This window comes from Salmo salar, chromosome 03, assembly GCF_965601325.2.
Source record: "Salmo salar chromosome 03, fSalSal1, whole genome shotgun sequence".
NCBI lineage: Eukaryota > Metazoa > Chordata > Actinopteri > Salmoniformes > Salmonidae > Salmo > Salmo salar.
Window position 1 is genome coordinate 18,509,882 of NC_138293.1, and position 17,570 is coordinate 18,527,451.

The following is a 17,570-nucleotide window of genomic DNA, read 5'->3' on the forward strand; positions in this document are numbered from 1 at the left end:
TTCACACTGTATATAGACCTTTCTATTGGGTTATTGACTGTTTGTTAATTCCATGTGTAACTCTGTGTTGTTGTTTGTGTCGCACTGCTTTGCTTTATTTTGGCCAGGTCGCAGTTGTAAATGAGAACTTGTTCTCAACTCGCCTACCTGGTTAAATAAAGGTGAAATAAATTAAAATAAAAAACAAGCATAATTGTGAGTTTTTACATCCATAGTTGTACATTTTTATCTATACTTTAAGAGCCAGAGGTAATAATGGTGGCCAAAGTAGCCAGAGGTATGAGACTTTTAGAAAACAATGTGATGACCAAATGATGCCAAACCAAGGTTTTAACATCAATCATTTTTTTATTAATATTCCTCAAAACTCATTGACCACCGTATCCTCCTTTTGAGGGGATGTTTGCAGTCCCGCATTGTCTCCACAAGAGAGCAGCAGCAGACAAGTGTTGTCATGTCTGCTGACAACTGTCTGAAGATAATCAAAGCAAGTACGAAAATTAAGTTAATAAATCACTCACTTCAACTATCTCAAAGAGTACATTATTAAAATATATTTTTTTATGAAATATTAAAACTAACAAAGGTGTAAATGTCACAATAAATAGCTTGCATATTCTCACCCAGAGATCCAACAGGGAAACCTGAAAGGCATAATGCAAGATTCTTGCATTTAAGGCCATGTTCTGCTTACCCAGTCAGATGAACTTGTGGATACCATTTTTATGTCTCTGCACACAATATGATGGAAATAGCGGTAGTTTAGCTAGCCAACGTTAAGCGATAGCACAAGGACTTGAAGTCTAAAGGTACAGTAGCATTGCTATTCTAACTTCATACTGCATGCAGACATACAAGTTCATCAGACTCTGGGTAACCAGAAAAAGGGATTAAATGCCAGAATCTTGCAGTATCCCTTTAATTACATTTTTCACATTACATTATGAAGCTTGACTTCTGAAGTTTGATCTGTAATTTGTAAACTGTGTGGAGATGCTTGTGTGAAGTTATAGTGTGGGTGTGTCGGTTAGACATAAGTGCACTTTTATTGCTGTTATCATGAATCACACTCAGTAAGGTCACTTCTAAAGATAAAATTACAATACATTCTGGCATTTGTTTGCTGTGGTTTGTCTAAATCTACTCTGATACTTTATGTGCATGACTAATATTTCCTAGGCCTACTGCATGAGCAGGCTCCTGAGCATAGACTTCAGTAGTCTGACAATATACTTCTTTTACATCCTAATGCTGGTGAAAACACAGATTTCAAGTAAGGATTTTATTTTCGTACAATATCTCATGATATTTGTACAAGAGCCATCTATATGGCTTCATAAACATTACAGAACTATGTGAGTTCCTTTAACATTCTCTTCCATGTCAGTTCATGTAATTGTGGCAATACACACAAGACACCTTTGGGTGGACATATACAATTTACAAACAAAGGGTCCAACAGACAAGAGCTGTGCTTTAGAATATTGTCTGTTTGTTTCCATCCACTTCCTCCATCTGTAAGGACCAAGAGGAGACGCAATCCAATGGCCTTTACCATGTCCCCTTCCATCATTTTGGAGGACTGTAGAGCTTGTTTAATTGGCATTGTTCTGGACAAATAAGTATAGTGGTACACAATTTACCTAGGGCTGGTGATCCTCGGGAGTCTCAGGACATTTCCAGTCCATGAACCATTTGATCCAAAAATGTCCATGAACCATTTGAACCAGACATACAATAAAATAACTCTACCATAGCCTTTTGCAACCTCTCAGTGCACTTTCCCATTCTGTAGCTTTTCCACTTTTACCTTTCCGGGACAGCGCAGAACGCTAATGCAGCCGCGGGCCATTTTATGCATCCACATGACGTTCATAATGTCTAGACAGAAACTGGGGCCCATCCAGGCACAACGGCCCCCAAAAGTCACCCGGTAGAAAGCTTCTGTCCCGTACACGTCGTACATCCGGCTGTAATACATCGGCATGACCGCTATCCTCACCAGGAAGAAGGATAGCGTCATGGCAATTCCGTTGACCATATTTGGTAATGATTTCTTTGGGTAACCAAGCACTTCAAAGAACCAGCTGAAAGATAGATACAGTTAGTATAGTTACAGAGTGAGGTAGAAGTTGTTGGACTCAATTGTAATGGAGTCATGGATATCAACTGGCATTGTTCCAGAAAAGTGACTCTTAAAACATATCTACAGTATACCCAGCACTTAAAGGTTTTAAGTACAATTCCTTAGCGAACTGCCCCTCCCTACCTTCAAGCCTATGCCCAAACCCTACACACCCTAACCCGAGCACTCCGTTCTGCCACCTGTGGCCTCTTGGCTCTCCCAACCCTATGGGAGGACCGCTCCCGCTCAGCCCAGTCAAAGCTCTTCTCTGTCCTGGCACCCCAATGGTGGAACAAGCTTCCCCCCTGACGCTAGGACAGCAGAGTCCCTGCCCATCTTCTGAAAAAGTCTGAAATCCTACCTGTTAAACTAACACTCACACTTGACTCTTTTTCTACTAATCACTGACTTTGCAGATAGCTACTTTGAGGAAAAATATACTTACTTTGACTGTGATATGTGGTTGTCCCACCCAGCTATATTAAGATGAATGCACTAACTGTAATTCACTCTGGATAAGAGTGTCTGCTAAATGATTAAAATATAAATGTTTAACATTGAATCTGTATTTTGTCTTTGTTGGATTAAATCAGGATAATAGTATACAATTGGAAATGTATGTGACTGAAAATGTATTATTAAGTATGAAACATGTGTCTCTAATGATGTATGTCAGACACTGTACGAGCTTTCAGCTGGGTGTAACTGGTCTGACTCACTATAAGTAGTTAAACATTAACGGTCAATAGTGTTTCTGAAACGGTTGAATGCACTACTACCAATGACAAAAGCCATTTGGCAAATGCTGTAAGGACAAATAAATGGGTATTTTATGAGGTTCTCTCTACTTCCCAGTAAACATTCTGTTTGTGTGTGCGTGAGTCTATTTGGCACGGAGGTTACCTACCGCTGGTTCACACAAGGAGTGGAAAGCTCTGCGACCAGACGGAAGTTAGCAAAATAAGGCAACATTCCTATGCTCTAAAAGAGAGAGACAGAACAAAGTGCAAAGAAAATAATGCCAAGAGAAGTACTTTCAATAATATGTGAATTCATGATACATCATGATCGTAAACCTACCGTACGATCCAAAAACAATAAAACATCTAGGTGTACTTACTGGGGTTATGACACGGTTAATAAACTTGGGTCACATAGAAATGTTCAAAATGTGTTCAAAAATTGGTGGTGACAATCCAGCAGTGCATGCTCGTACCTCTATGTACTGGTAAATCCATACTGTTACTAGGCAACATGTGCTCTATGTACCACAACAGAATTCACTACAGACAAGATAGGAAGGGACCCCTTCTATCGCCATTTGACACAGGCCTGTTCTTTGTTTAGGACATTTTTTGCATGTTCTGTATTGTTAGCAGGATAGAGACACAAGACTGGGTTCATTGATCACACATGTAAGTGGAGGAAAGACATGGACATAAAATACCTAAACAAAAGAAATGTGCAACTAGTGAAAACTGGCACCATTAAAAGCCCCCTATCCCAACATTGAAGAAGATAAAAAAAACATTCTTGAGAAATTAAAAAAGATATGGACTAACTATGTGGAGGCTGTTATTAAGTTAATATCTAATTATAAATTTCAAAACAATTACTCTACAATCCATTCTAACATTACCCAAAAAAGGGACTGGAAATTATCCAGTACATTTTACTAAGAAAAGTCAGTGGTGATTTAAAAAAAATGAAATGAGAGGAAGACCCTGTCTTTGTATTGATGTATAGGGTCTAGGGTATAGGCTCAAAAGGTCAAAACAACCAAAAGGCAGCATGTACCAATCACCATCACAGATTGAGAGAAGTAAGAGAATACATTATGCACAGAAACTCTACAGTCTGGTTTCCTGGACACAGATTAATCCTAATCTGGGACAAAACATTTTTTATATTCAATGGATATTCTCCATTGAGCATGTTTTCTAGTCCGGGACTGGTCTGAATCTGTGGCTTTGAAACGGGCACAACAACTCATCATCCTATTCCATGCAAAAAATGGTCCCTATCCTCATCATTGTCATCATTAATCTTAGCAGCTACTGAACCTGATGGCCCAGAATAGATTCACAGGACAGGACCAAGAGTGAACATCTACATCACATGGTTGTCTAGCTTTTAGTGGTGTGTCAACTGCAAGCCGTATCTCAAAACTGTTTTACAACTGTAACTACTTTCGAACAATATATGCGCTTGCTTACACTGTACCTTCCCGAAGAGGGGAGGGTAACACTTTAGTGTACAGCAGGGGTCAGCAACAGCAGGGGTCGGCAACAGCAGGGGTTGGAAACAGGCCTAAACCTGGCGGGGGGTGATTTTTGCTCAAAAAGACTGTAAAATCACCAGGAATTCAGTTAGAAATGTGTTATTTTAGGAAATCTGTTCAAGTATTCCCACAATAAAAAAGAGATGTGTAATCGTGTCTCAATGTAATCAAGGTATGAAATTATTGTTATTTTTAAATACAATCTCTTTTTGGGCTTAGTTGTGGTCAATTTGCAATGTACACATTTTGGCGACCATTCGCTCCGACAGAAATCGTCCCGCGGCTGAATCTACTTGCCTACCACTTGGTTTACAGTGTTCTATTACTGTCTAATAACCCTAGTAAGTACAGCAAAACAACTGAGTAATAACACTTATAGCAGTGTATTTATAGGTCAATAACAACACTGTAAATCAAAGTGTTCCAAATATAGGTCTACACATATTAGGGATACTGAATGTAAAGTGGAACCAAACTATTTCATCCCTGACAAGCACTTTGTTATCCATTCTAACCAATCCCATTAAACTACATGGCTGTTCACCCTTGGCCCTTGTCCCTTCCCCATCTTGCCTGCACATTCTGCTCTGGGTCAGTAGAGAACTCACCAGTACATAGTAGTAAGCATACAGTGCTGCCAGGTGGTGGATTACAAAAAACTTGTCCCCTATCGCCCGCCAATAGTAACATATGAGCAGCATATCTGCAAGACAGACAAGGGAGATAGCTCACTGTATGGGTCAACATAATCCATGGAAATATGCAAAGCAATACAAGGGTTAAACATGTTTGAAGTGGAAACCCACCTGATAGGAGGTAGCCACAGGTTATGGACACATTTATTTTCACCAGTGACGGATCTCCCCTATTGGTAAGAAAGCACAAAGCACATGTTTAAAATATAGATAAATGTTCCAAATATAAGATTATATCAAGAATTGCACACTTTGCAGTCAGGTAGATTCTTACCAGACTGGGTCTTCATTGACGGCATCATCAAATAGTAATATGTAGAGACAAAAAAGGCCCACTATCAAGGCGTGAAATGTAGACACAGTTCTAGAAAAATATCACAAAAAAACAGACACACATACTCATAAAAGCATACTAACTTAAACTTGACATTTCGTGGCAGCTGTGGGATTCCATGCCATGGAAAAATGCTAAACAAGAATATTTGAAAGGGTCTATGCTCAGAAATGTACTTTGACTGGGAAAATGATAATCCAATATGTGTTCTGATAGGAGCTTTGAATTACATGATTGAATAACACCAAAATATGCCTTCTCAGTCTCCTGATGCTGTACCTGGAGTTCCACTCTACGGTGTGTTTAGGGCTGAGACGGCGGTACCCAGGGCAGAACCGAGCAGAGATACAGGGACTGACAAAATGGAACAGACACTGGAACGTCGCAAAGCTGGTGGCAGTGATGGACAGGACCAGTGGAGAGAAGCTCGCCATTACCACTCGTTACTGAGAGAGAAAAACACAGTTCATAGTAGAGAACCAAATAGGAATGTGAGATATACACCCGTACAGTAGAGTAAGTCAGACTTTTGCCTACATCATGCACTGAATCATGTCAATAGGAGTTTGACTGATATTCTGCTCCTGTAGGCCTGTTAGCAGTGAGCAAAAAGGGAGAAATCCTGACTTGAAATCTACAATACCAGTGTATGATTGACACCGTTTTAAAGCTATAAAGTAGTTAACCTCTAGAGCCCGCAGCAACAGACCGTAAACTGAACTTTATATTTGACTTGATTTTTGGCATGCTTAGAACAGAGCTGCATGTTAAAGCATTTATGGTGTCTTTTTTACTGTACTGTACAGTACAGATATGCTATCACCAACTGTAGATACTGTATACCCAAATATGTCAACACCTGCTTCTGTATTATCTTATCTCAGGCCAGGACCCATGTATTTACCACCGGCTGCCTTGCAACAGTTGGGAATATTTGTTGATTTAGTTGCATTATCATGTTGAGGTTATGGGTCAGCCCATATACCAATCTACTAATGCCCCCCCCCTCCCCCCCCCCCCTTTACAAATAGACCAGTCACACTAATTTATGTGGTCACCAGATCCTACCTTTGTTGTAGTGGACCCCCTGCTGTACACTGCAGTTATACTGCAATGACTGTGTCCAAAATACCACAGTTGACTGCAGTTACTGCACGTTTTCTGCCGTTTCAAAACTAAAATATTTTTTGTAAGGGCCACACTCACATTCTGTTCACGTGACATTACTTAAAACTGGAGCGACCATATTTCATGCAAGGATTTATTTTGCAAGGATTTATTTTGCAAGGCATTTTGGAGGGAAGCGAAACTGTATGGTAAAATGCATTCTCCACTGTTACTTGAAATGTTGCAGTATTTCTAGTTCTTCTTCATAGAACAACTCATACATTCTGCTACCAAAAATAAACCGACCCCTGCCCAACTAACAATAACATGTCCGTTTCGAAATACAGTGTTGTTTCTTCGAAATTGTGAAGCATTCCTCCTAGTGCCCTTGAGAAAACGGTTGAATAAAACGAACGTCACCTTCAGGAAACAAGTGTGGACCAACCATTCATATGCTACTTCTGTAAAGTATACTCAACTCTTAGGATCACGTTTGCGTCGCCACTAGCTACCACAGTCATAAAGTCATAAATCTGGCTAAACCTCGCCTATTTCTACAATGTCTCTTCTTCAAATCTGATTTAAACCTAACCCTAACCACACTGTTAACCTTATGCCTAACCCTAACCTTAAATTAAGACCAAAAAGCATTTTTTTAAAAATGGTTTATACATTTTTACGATATAAACCATTTTGACTTTGTGGCAGTGGTAACTAATGACAACCCTCGTCTGGCTCTGTGTCAAAATCGCTGACGGTTTGTAACTAAATACAGTTGCAGAAGTTGATCCCCATACATGTCCCCACAGCCCAAACCTCAACCTGGTGGGGACCTCCATGCTTTCATCAAGTGTCTGATCAGGTAGTTGTTGACCACAAGTGACCCTGTCTGAAATAGCCAATAACTGTGAGAAACTATAGCATATTGTGGAATACCCTACATTGTTGCCAGACAGGAAATCTGAACAGCTGATCTGCTTTAAGATAAAGTAGACACAACCTACTTTTTCTAACTAAAACATGAATAACTACTGTACAATAAAACAAGATCTCTACAGAAACATTGACTACAGTATACTGTATTAGTAGGTTATGATGGTAGATACTGTATTGGCAGCATAAGAGCGTAACACCATTATAGTGTGATAGGTCAATAGACAGGCAGACAATTATGATACAAGGCAAGCAAATTGTACATTACTGACAGAAGCATACTATACTTACACTCAATTCACCGCACTCGTTTCTAAGAAATTATATATTCCACCGCGTACAGATACAAAATGTTGTAGTAATTGGCGACTCTGACGCCTGCTCAGTCGATATAGCACTCCATTGCACAGGCAATGACGCCCTATACTAACCTTCACGTCATCGTGCGATACGAAGCGCGATAACGACAAGTGCATTTCAAGGGGAGCAGCATATCCCGAGATATAAATATCCCCCAGTGATGTCGAAACCTACCCTGTGTACAAGAGGCGTTGGTCGTTTTAAGGACATATATTACAGGCTATGCTACACATTGGCTGAGAAACTGAATTGGAAAAACACGGGTAAAACTGGTTGGCCGACATATTTACCCAAAATGACTCCACATCGAAACGCAGATTGTCTACAAGCCTATTCATTACAACGATTATGTTGCAAAACGTTTCTTAAACGCAAGCAAACGGAACGAAACGTGGAGGAACCTACCGGAATTTGGGAAAAAGCGTAAAACTGGTTGCACGACATATTTAGGCAAAATTACTATCATGACATCCGCATATCTACATGCAGGAGGAAATGTAAACAACACTGGTTTGCTTACAATAGTGAAGCTGTTAACTTACCTTGTTTTCACATAGCCAATGATGCGAACGGAATGGATTTTAAATTGCCTAATCATAAAGCTGCCTTTCCATATTTTGCTAAAATACAAGCTATATTTGTAATGACTATTCATTTGTGGCTTTGTTTCCCCAAAATGCCAGTTTTGAAATCAGCTATGGGGGATTAATTCATCTGATGTTTGATAATTGTAACCTGATGTTTTTTATAGTCTCTCCTTGTCTTTTAATGTCATATCTCTCTCCTCCTTCCATTCACCCCTCTCTCTCCATCTGTGTGTCCGGTGTGTGTACGTCCGTGCGTGTGTGTATAGATGGTATGATATGACGAAACAAGATTTCTGTAGCTGGGTCGCATTCAGCAGGACGCAACGTTTTGGAACGTTGAGATAGAAATAGGCTATGTAGAATAAACATGCCTCTCTGACATGTAGAATATTAAACACTTTGGCTCTTTTTGTGGAATTTCTATCTGCAATGTTTGGCAACTGAACAAGGGCCAGGATTTATTGTGCTTTCAAGGCAACTCGGAAACTCGGGACCTCCAAGTTAAACATTTGCGTAGAGCTTCCTATTTGTTGACTCTGATACTTTCCAAGTGGGAAACTCTGGGCTCATCTTTGTGGCGCGTTCAGGTCATGTCGGGAACTCAGACCTTTCCGACTTGCTTACGCGTTGTAGAAAATGGTACCCGAGTTCCCCACTTGGGAAGTGTCAGAATCAACCAATAGCAAGCTCTATGCCAATATCGTTCATTTAAACTCAGAGGTCCCGAGTTTACGGCATCTACAACTGAATTACCTCCCAAATAAATCAATTGTGTCAGTCCTTGCTTTTGAGTTGCAGTTCCGAGTTGTCTTGAACGTGGCATAGAGCAGGGAGGAGTGTCATACTACTACAGTATGGCGGTGTTCGAGAGCATCAAAGCCGTAATGTATCATGGGTGATCTACAAATAATAATGAGTAGTTATATGTGATGCAAGGTTATTTGAAGATCAGTCAGTCAGCAGTCGCCTGCACTGTCGCCTGCTATGTCGAACAAGCCTACTGTCATTCACCCATAGCGTGTCATTGAACCAGCCATATAAGGAGACAGTGCCGTGTGAACTCTAGTGCCCCCATTATGACCAACATCCATTCTGTTGCTCTCCTGTACAGCTGTTTATAATCACCACTAGATGGTAGGACTCCCTTTCTGTGTCACATCATGTATGATTAATAGGCTACTTTCTGCATTATTTCCTTGACCAATGAGGTACTCTCGGTTAACACAGAAGTAAAGTATTGGTCAGATGCTCTATTAAGTTCTGGGCCCATATTGCTGCGTTTAGACAGGCAGCCGAAACCAGATATTTTTTTCACTAATTGTTCTTTTGACCAATTAGATCAGATCATATCAGCTCAGAGCTGATGTAAAACGATCTGATGTGATTGGTCAAAAGACCACTTACTGGATTAAAAAAAAAATCAGAATTGGGCTGCCTGTCTAAACGCAGCCTTTCTGCTAAGAGAAGTGATCGGAACCGATATTATAATGATGGTTTTCACCACAGATGGTTTGTTTACGTTTCTACTGTTGTGGCTAGATGGAATAGGCATACAGCGCCATCTAGTGGTCGCGTCGGGGACACCAGTTGTTGACAACCCTAACACTCTTCCTTTTAAAAAATATATATATTTAACCTTTATTTAACCAGGTAGGCCAGTTGAGAACATGTTCTCATTTACAACTGCGACCTGGCCAAGATAAAGCAAAGCAGAGCGACAAAAACAAAAACAGAGTTACACATAAACAAACGTACAGTCAATAACACAATAGAAAAAAATCTATGTACAGTGTGTGCAAATGTAGAAGAGTATGGAGGTAAGGCAATAAATAGGCCACAGAGGTGAAATAATTACAATTTAGTATTAACACTGGAGTGATAGATGTGCAGATGATGATGTGCAAGTAGAGATACTGGGGTGCAAAGGCGCAAGAAGATACATAACAATATGGGGATGAGGTAGTTGGGTGTGCTATTTACAGATTGGCTGTATACAGGTGCAGTGATTGGTAAGCTGCTCTGACAGCTGATGGTTAAAGTTAGAGAGGGAGATATAAGTCTCCAGTTTCAGTGATTTTTACAATTCGTTCTAGTCATTGGCAGCAGAGAACTGAAACGAAAGGCAGCCAAAGGAAGTGTTGGCTTTCGGGATGACCAGTGAAATATACCTGCTGGAGCGCGTGCTACGGGTGGGTGTTGCTATGGTGACCAGTGAGCTGAGATAAGACGGGGCTTTACCTAGCAAAGACTTATAGATGACCTGGAGCCAGTGGGTTTGGCGACGAATATGAAGCGAGGGCCAGCCAACGAGAGCATACAGGTCGCAGTGGTGGGTGTTATATGGGGCTTTGGTGACAAAACAGATGGCACTGTGATAGACTGCATCCAGTTTGCTAAGTAGAGTGTCGGAGGCTATTTTGTAAATGACATCGCTGAAGTCAAGGATCGGTAGGATAGTCAGTTTTACTAGGGTAAGTTTGGCGGCATGAGTGAAGGAGGCTTTGTTAGGAAATAGAAAGCCGATTCTAGATTTGATTTTGGATTGGAGATGTTTGATATGAGTCTGGAAGGAGAGTTTACAGTCTAGCCAGACACCTAGGTATTTGTAGTTGTCCACATATTCTAGGTCAGAACCATCCAGAGTAGTGATGCTAGTCAGGCGGGCAGCGAACGGTTGAAAAGCATGCATTTGGTTTTACTAGCGTTTCAGAGCATTTGGAGGCCATGGAAGGAGTGTTGTATGGCATTGAAGCTCGTTTGGAGGTTAGTTAACACAGTGTCCAAAGAAGGGCCAGATGTATACAGAATGTCGAAAAGTGCCAGATAGGATGGTGCGTTAACCTGATTCAAATAATCAAAACTTGAGGATGAGTTGATCATTTGATTCATCTGTTTAGTGCTAGGGCAAAAAAAACTAAACATGCACCCCTTGGGGTCCCCAGGACCGAGTTTGGGAAACGCTGAGCTAGTGTGTATTAACTAGTGTCTGCTAGCTAGATAATGTGTACTAGCTAGCTAACATGTACTAGCAAGCTATTTAGCTAGTGTGTACTAGCAACAGTGGTTAACATAATGCCCTGGACCAGAGCTAGTGCGCCGACTGGTATGTGTGTAACACACTGACGCCCTGGAACAAAGCTACTGACTCATGTGATACACGAGACCAACAAATGTCGACTTTCGAGTTCACATACCATTTGAGATTCAAAAATACCATCTGAAACGCAGCGCATGCTCTTTGAGGCTCGCAGACCACATAGCGTCAGCGCGCATTATCTGCTGGGCCTGTAACAGAAAGGTCACTGGCAGAGCCAGCCCTAACCTCAGTGGAGCCCTAAGCAAAATTCTGCTAAGGGGCCCTCCTACCTGACCCATGAGACATGTAAATCATTTACCATTGCCACACAGTCACACCTGACACCCCAGTGCTCCCACTACAATCCTCCCTCCTTTAAAACAGTGTCGGTCTAAGAATAGGTAGACCTATACAGAACAGAATGAGGTTTAACCAAACAATATTTATTGAATAGAATATTTTATATAGAATCTTAAGATAACTGAATATTAACATTAACATAAATAAGAAATTGTAGAAAATAATGAAATATAACACCGAGCTTTGGCTCTGCTGCCTGGTAATTAGTCCAGTCCTCACAATATTATACAATTAGCTTTGTCTATACAATGTAAACACTTTTACATTTTAATCATTTTAGCAGACGCTCTTATCCAGAGCGACTTACAGTAGTGAATGTATACATTTCATACATTTTTTTCTCCGTACTGGTCCCCCGTGGGAATCGAACCCACAACCCTGGCGTTGCAAACACCATGCTCTACCAACTGAGCCACACGGGTAAACATAAGCCTATAGGCTATGGCTGCAGCTATATGTCTCAAAATAGTCAAATAACAGCTGTGTGATTAACTTCGGTTCCCTCTACAGCCTGGGCATTTTCAGCATCAGCATGGGCACCAGTCTATCTGGACTGTCTGGAAGAAATTGAGAACGTATGTCACATAGTTAGTTAAGCAGTCATTTACACAAATGTACTTCTGCCTTACAATTTTAAACGTTACTAAGTGTGTAAACATTTGAATGTTTGAATTAAAATCTTACCATCAAAATATTCCTCTTCTGCACTTTCTTGAGGCAAAATCATCAATGATGTCATCATAGCACACGTGTTTCCCCACGTCATGATTTACACAAATGTACTTCTGCCTTACAATTTTAAACGTTACTAAGTGTGTGAATGTTTGAATTAAAATCTTACCATCAAAATATTCCTCTTCTGCACTTTCTTGAGGCAAAATCATCAATGATGTCATCATAGGACATGCGTTTCCCCACGTCATGATTTATGCTCATGATGGCCAGACCACTCAAAACGTTCCTGTGACATGGAAGACCTCAGGTAGCTTTTGATGAGCTTTCATTTTGAAAAGCTCCTCTCTGCCGATGCTACTGTTACTGGTAGGGTGACTGCAATTCTTAGGGCTATCCAAAGGTTAGGATAGAGTTCCTCCGGGTTTTTCTCACAGAGAAAGGAAAGAAGCTCAAAGGCAGTCATCTTATCTGATGGCAGATCAGGTCAATTCTGAATCTCGTGTGTCTGAGAGGCAGTGCTGAAGTTCAGCAGCACTCCATATTTGGTTTTCACCTGGTTGAGTGTTTCAAATTTCTCATACATGGATGTAACAGCAGAGTCGACTACAATGTTGAAGTAGTTCACTTCAAGGTTTTTCAGTGCATCAGTCACTGGTTCATCAGGAGCCTCATAGCTGAAATGCCTCTTGCTGTTCCTCAATCTCTTCTCTTTCAGAAAAGCCTCCACATTCACTTCTTCACAAATGCTTTTGGTTGTTGTCTGGGCCTAGGAGAATCCAGTTTCCCGGTATGTAGTGAGGGAGGCCTTTGCATTTGAGATGAAATTCACTATGATATCAAACTGCATTGAGGCGGATTGGAGGAGCTTGTTCACCTTGTTTGTCATTGTCAGTATCTCACACCATACGACACAGCAAATCAAGAAATGGTAGGACCCAACTTCCTCTGCTAGTGCTTGTGCCTCCACTTTGGCCACAGGATCAATGATCGTCTGTCTGGCTTCCAGTAATGCTTCCCGAACCTCAGAAACCTGATACCTGATTGCATGAACACTTTGGAGCCTACTCTCCCAGTGTCACTCCATGACTTCATGGTTATGTTCACGTGTTTTTTCAAAACACTCCATCTTTGTGTGCCAGCTGAAAAGAAGGTGAAGAGCTTTTGCACATGCCCAAGAAACCCAACTGCATCTTTTGAAGATTTGGCAGCATCTGCAATGACAAGATTTAGAGTATGTGCTCAACATGGGACGAACACAGCTCTGGGATTTTTTTGAGCTGTCTGGCTTTACTCCTTGGTGCTTGCCCTTCATGTTGGCCCCATTATTATAAGCTTGCCCTCTGCAATCTTCAAATGGAATCTTCAGCTCGTTCAGCTTATCTAAGATGAAAGTGGACAGATTCAAGCCTGTTGTAACCTCAACATTCACAAAGCAGAGGAAGGGCTTCTTGATCTCTGACTTTGCCTTTAAAGCCACGCTTCTCAGAATAATGGGTACTCATGTCAGGTGTACAGTCCAAGATAATGGAGAAGTACTTTGAGTCTCTTCCTTGAGTCACTATTGCTCACAATCTGTATCACCTCATTCTGTGTGCGCTTCCCAATGTAATGAGCATGTGTCTCTCCATCTTTAATTTTGCTGAGATGATTTTCCGTAACGGGGTCAAATTTAGCCAGTAATTCAACCTCTTTTAGGAAGTTTCCCTTACCTGGTTGGAAGAGTTTATCTGATGAACCCCTTAATGCTAGGTTTCTTTCAGCCAGAGACTGGGTGATACTTATTAAACGTGTAAGGAGATCCCGCCATCTCTTTCTTTCAGCCTCCAAAATTGAAATTTGTATCTGGTCAAGAGTCTGTCCCCGACTTAGGCGCAGCTCAAGTTCTCTCCACTTAATCATATTGTTTGTGTGTTCAGGACTACCCTCATGGTGTTTCAGAATGGCGTTGATATTTGACCAGTCATTCACGCCTTCCTTTATTATTTTGTAGTCTTTTGTAGAAAAGAGCGTACAGCAAAAACAATACACAGCGTTGTTTTTGATTGAATATGAAAGCCAGCTCCTGGTAATCTTTTCCCCATTTGACAGCTGTCTCTGTACCGTACATTCCGGACTATAAGCCGCAACTTTTTCCCAGGCTTTGAACCTCGCGGCTTAAACAATGACGCGGCTAATATATGGATTTTTCCCGCTTTCAATTTTTTTTTCTCCAAAGAAACACATTCTGTGACGTTCTCAGTTTTTTGGCGGCATGAAGCTTTCATTAGACCAATGAAATTGCCGAACGGGTTAAGGTCAAACAACTTTTTTGTTTACTGTTTAGATTAAATCGAGCGCTCTCAAACTTCCCATCATTCTGATTACGATAGTAATTTTGTCACCCTCATCATGGCAAAGACACGGAGAAATGCATATGATGCAGCTTTCAAGTTGAAGGCGATTGATCTGGCTGTTGGAAAAGGAAATAAAGCTGCTGCACGGGAGCTTGGTCTTAATGAGTTGATGATAAGACGTTGGAAACAGCAGCGTGAGGAATTGACTCAGTGCAAAAAGACAACTAAACTTACTGCTAATTTTTTATTACAAGCCGTGTTTCGTTAAAGCCTGTGTAAAGTTAATTTGTTTCAATGTACCGGTAGGCACCTGCGGCTTATAGACATGTGCGGCTTATTTATGTTCAAAATAAAAAAAACATTTTAATTCAGTGGGTGCGGCTTATATTCAGGTGCGCTTAATAGTCCGGAAATTACGGTAATAAGCCTGAATGGAAACCTTTTCTAGACTTGTCTTTAGGGTAAGAAAACCCAGTCCTGGTTTGAATGGACCACTGCGCACTAACTCAGTCCTCATAAAGTCTGTTAAGCCTGGGGGCCAATCTGCTGGGTCATTTGATGGAGCAGCAACTGTTCTATTAGGCTCTGAGCTGCTTCTATCTGATGCTGGCTGAACACCTCTATTTGTGCTAGTACTGGCTGAGGCTGCCTGTACTTCACCTGGGTCTGTGTTAGTACTTGCTGAAGACGGCTGTACTGGGTCTGTGTTAGTACTTGCTGAAGATGGCTGTACTGGGTCTGTGTTAGTACTGGCTGAAGCTGCCTGTACTGGGTCTGTGTTAGTACTGGCTGAAGCTGCCTGTACTGGGTCTGTGTTAGTAGTTGCTGAAGCTGCCTGTACTGGGTCTGTGTTAGTACTTGCTGAAGATGGCTGTATTGGGTCTGTGTTAGTACTGGCTGAAGCTGCCAGTACTGGGTCTGTGTTAGTACTTGCTGAAGCTGCCTGTACTGGGTCTGTGTTAGTACTTGCTGAAGACGGCTGTACTGGGTCTGTGTTAGTACTGGCTGAGGTTGGATGTGGATCAACTGAGTCTGTGCTTGTACTGACTTATGATCCAGCATCTCCTCTACTGACAAATGTAAGTATAGCACCTGTAAATTATAGATAACAACACTATTGTAGCGACCCGCACAGACAGCTGTGGGTTATGTGTTAGGCTATTAGTGGGTTGTGTCGTACTTACCAGTGTTCGCGGGGTCATGCCAATCAACCTGCTATCTGCCAATCACGGGAATGCCTGGAATTTTCTGATACCGGGTAGCCTGGTGGTTGGTGGAGTGGCGTGGAGGGGGGTTGGGCAGGGGGATGGAGCATTGGAAGTTAAGACCAGGTTTAGCCATTATTCTCTCTCTTACGTCTGGGCTTCACAAGAGAAGGTCACGGTTGGTTTGTAGGGTACCTTTCATTTTTTGGCGTGGGCTACGGCCAAACAGTAGCCTGTGTTAAGTTGGGTTAATAAACCGTCCAGCTAATCAACATTTTAAATTCAATATATAAATCAATAGTCAATGTCAATCCATTGTTTTTCGTCTTGAATTAGTCCAGAGTTGTAACTAAACCTTGACTGAGAGACTAGATAATCATTGTCTTGTTTTAAAATTATGTGCGCCTATGAGGAGTGCCATCACGCCCATATATTGTCTTGACTGGTCCCCACAGAGGTTGCTGCTGGAAAGCGCGAGTTTCACTTCGTGCACGCGCATATCAACAAATGTTCACGCACAACGCGGTTATCTTTTCCGAGCTGCAGTTTATAAACACCGTTGCCCGTTGGCGTTTATCAAACGTAATAAATAGTTGTATTTCACTCTCACCTTTGTCAGGCACAAAGTCACAGAACACAGCCCTGGAAGTGGCTGGCAAGCAAGCAAGACACAGACAGACCAAGAGATGCACTGCCAAGCTAGGTTAGCAAGACAGACAGACTAGAGAGAGATGTACTGCAAGCTAGGAGATCAACTTAACGTTACTGTTATATGCTCACATGACACTTGGAGAGGAGAGAACACAAGTTTACCTGATTTCTGTTCCCGCAATTCACTCTCATGGTGTTTTTTTCTCTCTCTTTTCGTGACCAGAAGGATAGTTCCGCTTCATCCTCTCATCGAAGTTGTAAACAGTGACACCCGCTTTGGCACGAGGAGGAGGCGGGGACCTTGCGTAATTTGCGGAACCCTACGCAACTTGCGTAGTGAGCGTATAGGGCCACTCGACTCTGGTCACTGGTTTGAGTCGCTGGTGAAAAATCTGTCGATGTGCCCTTGATCAAGGCACAACCGTAACTGCTCTGGATAAGAGCATCTGCTGAATGACTAAAATGTACCTGCAAAATGACTAAAATATACTCTATGATGCTCAATGTGTCAAAATGGCTTTTGAAAACATCTAGTCCTGAATCTGGGAGGATCTCTTGTTTGGTTTCTACTAAATCATAAATGACAGTAGGCCAAATGGCCACAGCTGGGGAGAATTCCGAGGAGGGATGAGGGCCTCACTGCATAGGAGAGGGAAACATGGAATTCCCAGATATGTGATGACCATACAAGGGCATTTGAAATAAATCATGAGATAAGTACTTAAAGTACCTGTACTTTAATGCTAAGAAGCCCAGACATGGTCAGTACTATCTTTGCCAGTGGGAGCTATTCTCATGATGGGAAAGATGGGAAATTGTGTTTTATTATACTGGGTAGTATTTGACAG

At 41.5% G+C, this 17,570-nt stretch overlaps 1 protein-coding gene across 5 annotated transcripts; it reads right to left on the reverse strand.

Moving 5' to 3' along the window:
- Positions 1-531: 531 nt before the first annotated feature.
- Positions 532-17,106, reverse strand: tm56b (Transmembrane protein 56-B). 5 transcript variants are annotated; one of them, XM_045714302.2, is made up of 8 exons: positions 16,885-17,106; positions 16,051-16,129; positions 5,715-5,881; positions 5,376-5,465; positions 5,213-5,271; positions 5,015-5,109; positions 3,033-3,106; positions 532-2,087 (listed from the first exon to the last, which is right to left on the reverse strand). In XM_045714302.2, exons 3-8 carry the CDS (start codon positions 5,867-5,869, stop codon positions 1,772-1,774), a joined length of 789 nt encoding a protein of 262 aa, XP_045570258.1. In that variant the 5' UTR covers positions 5,870-5,881; positions 16,051-16,129; positions 16,885-17,106; the 3' UTR covers positions 532-1,771.
- Positions 17,107-17,570: the final 464 nt, after the last annotated feature.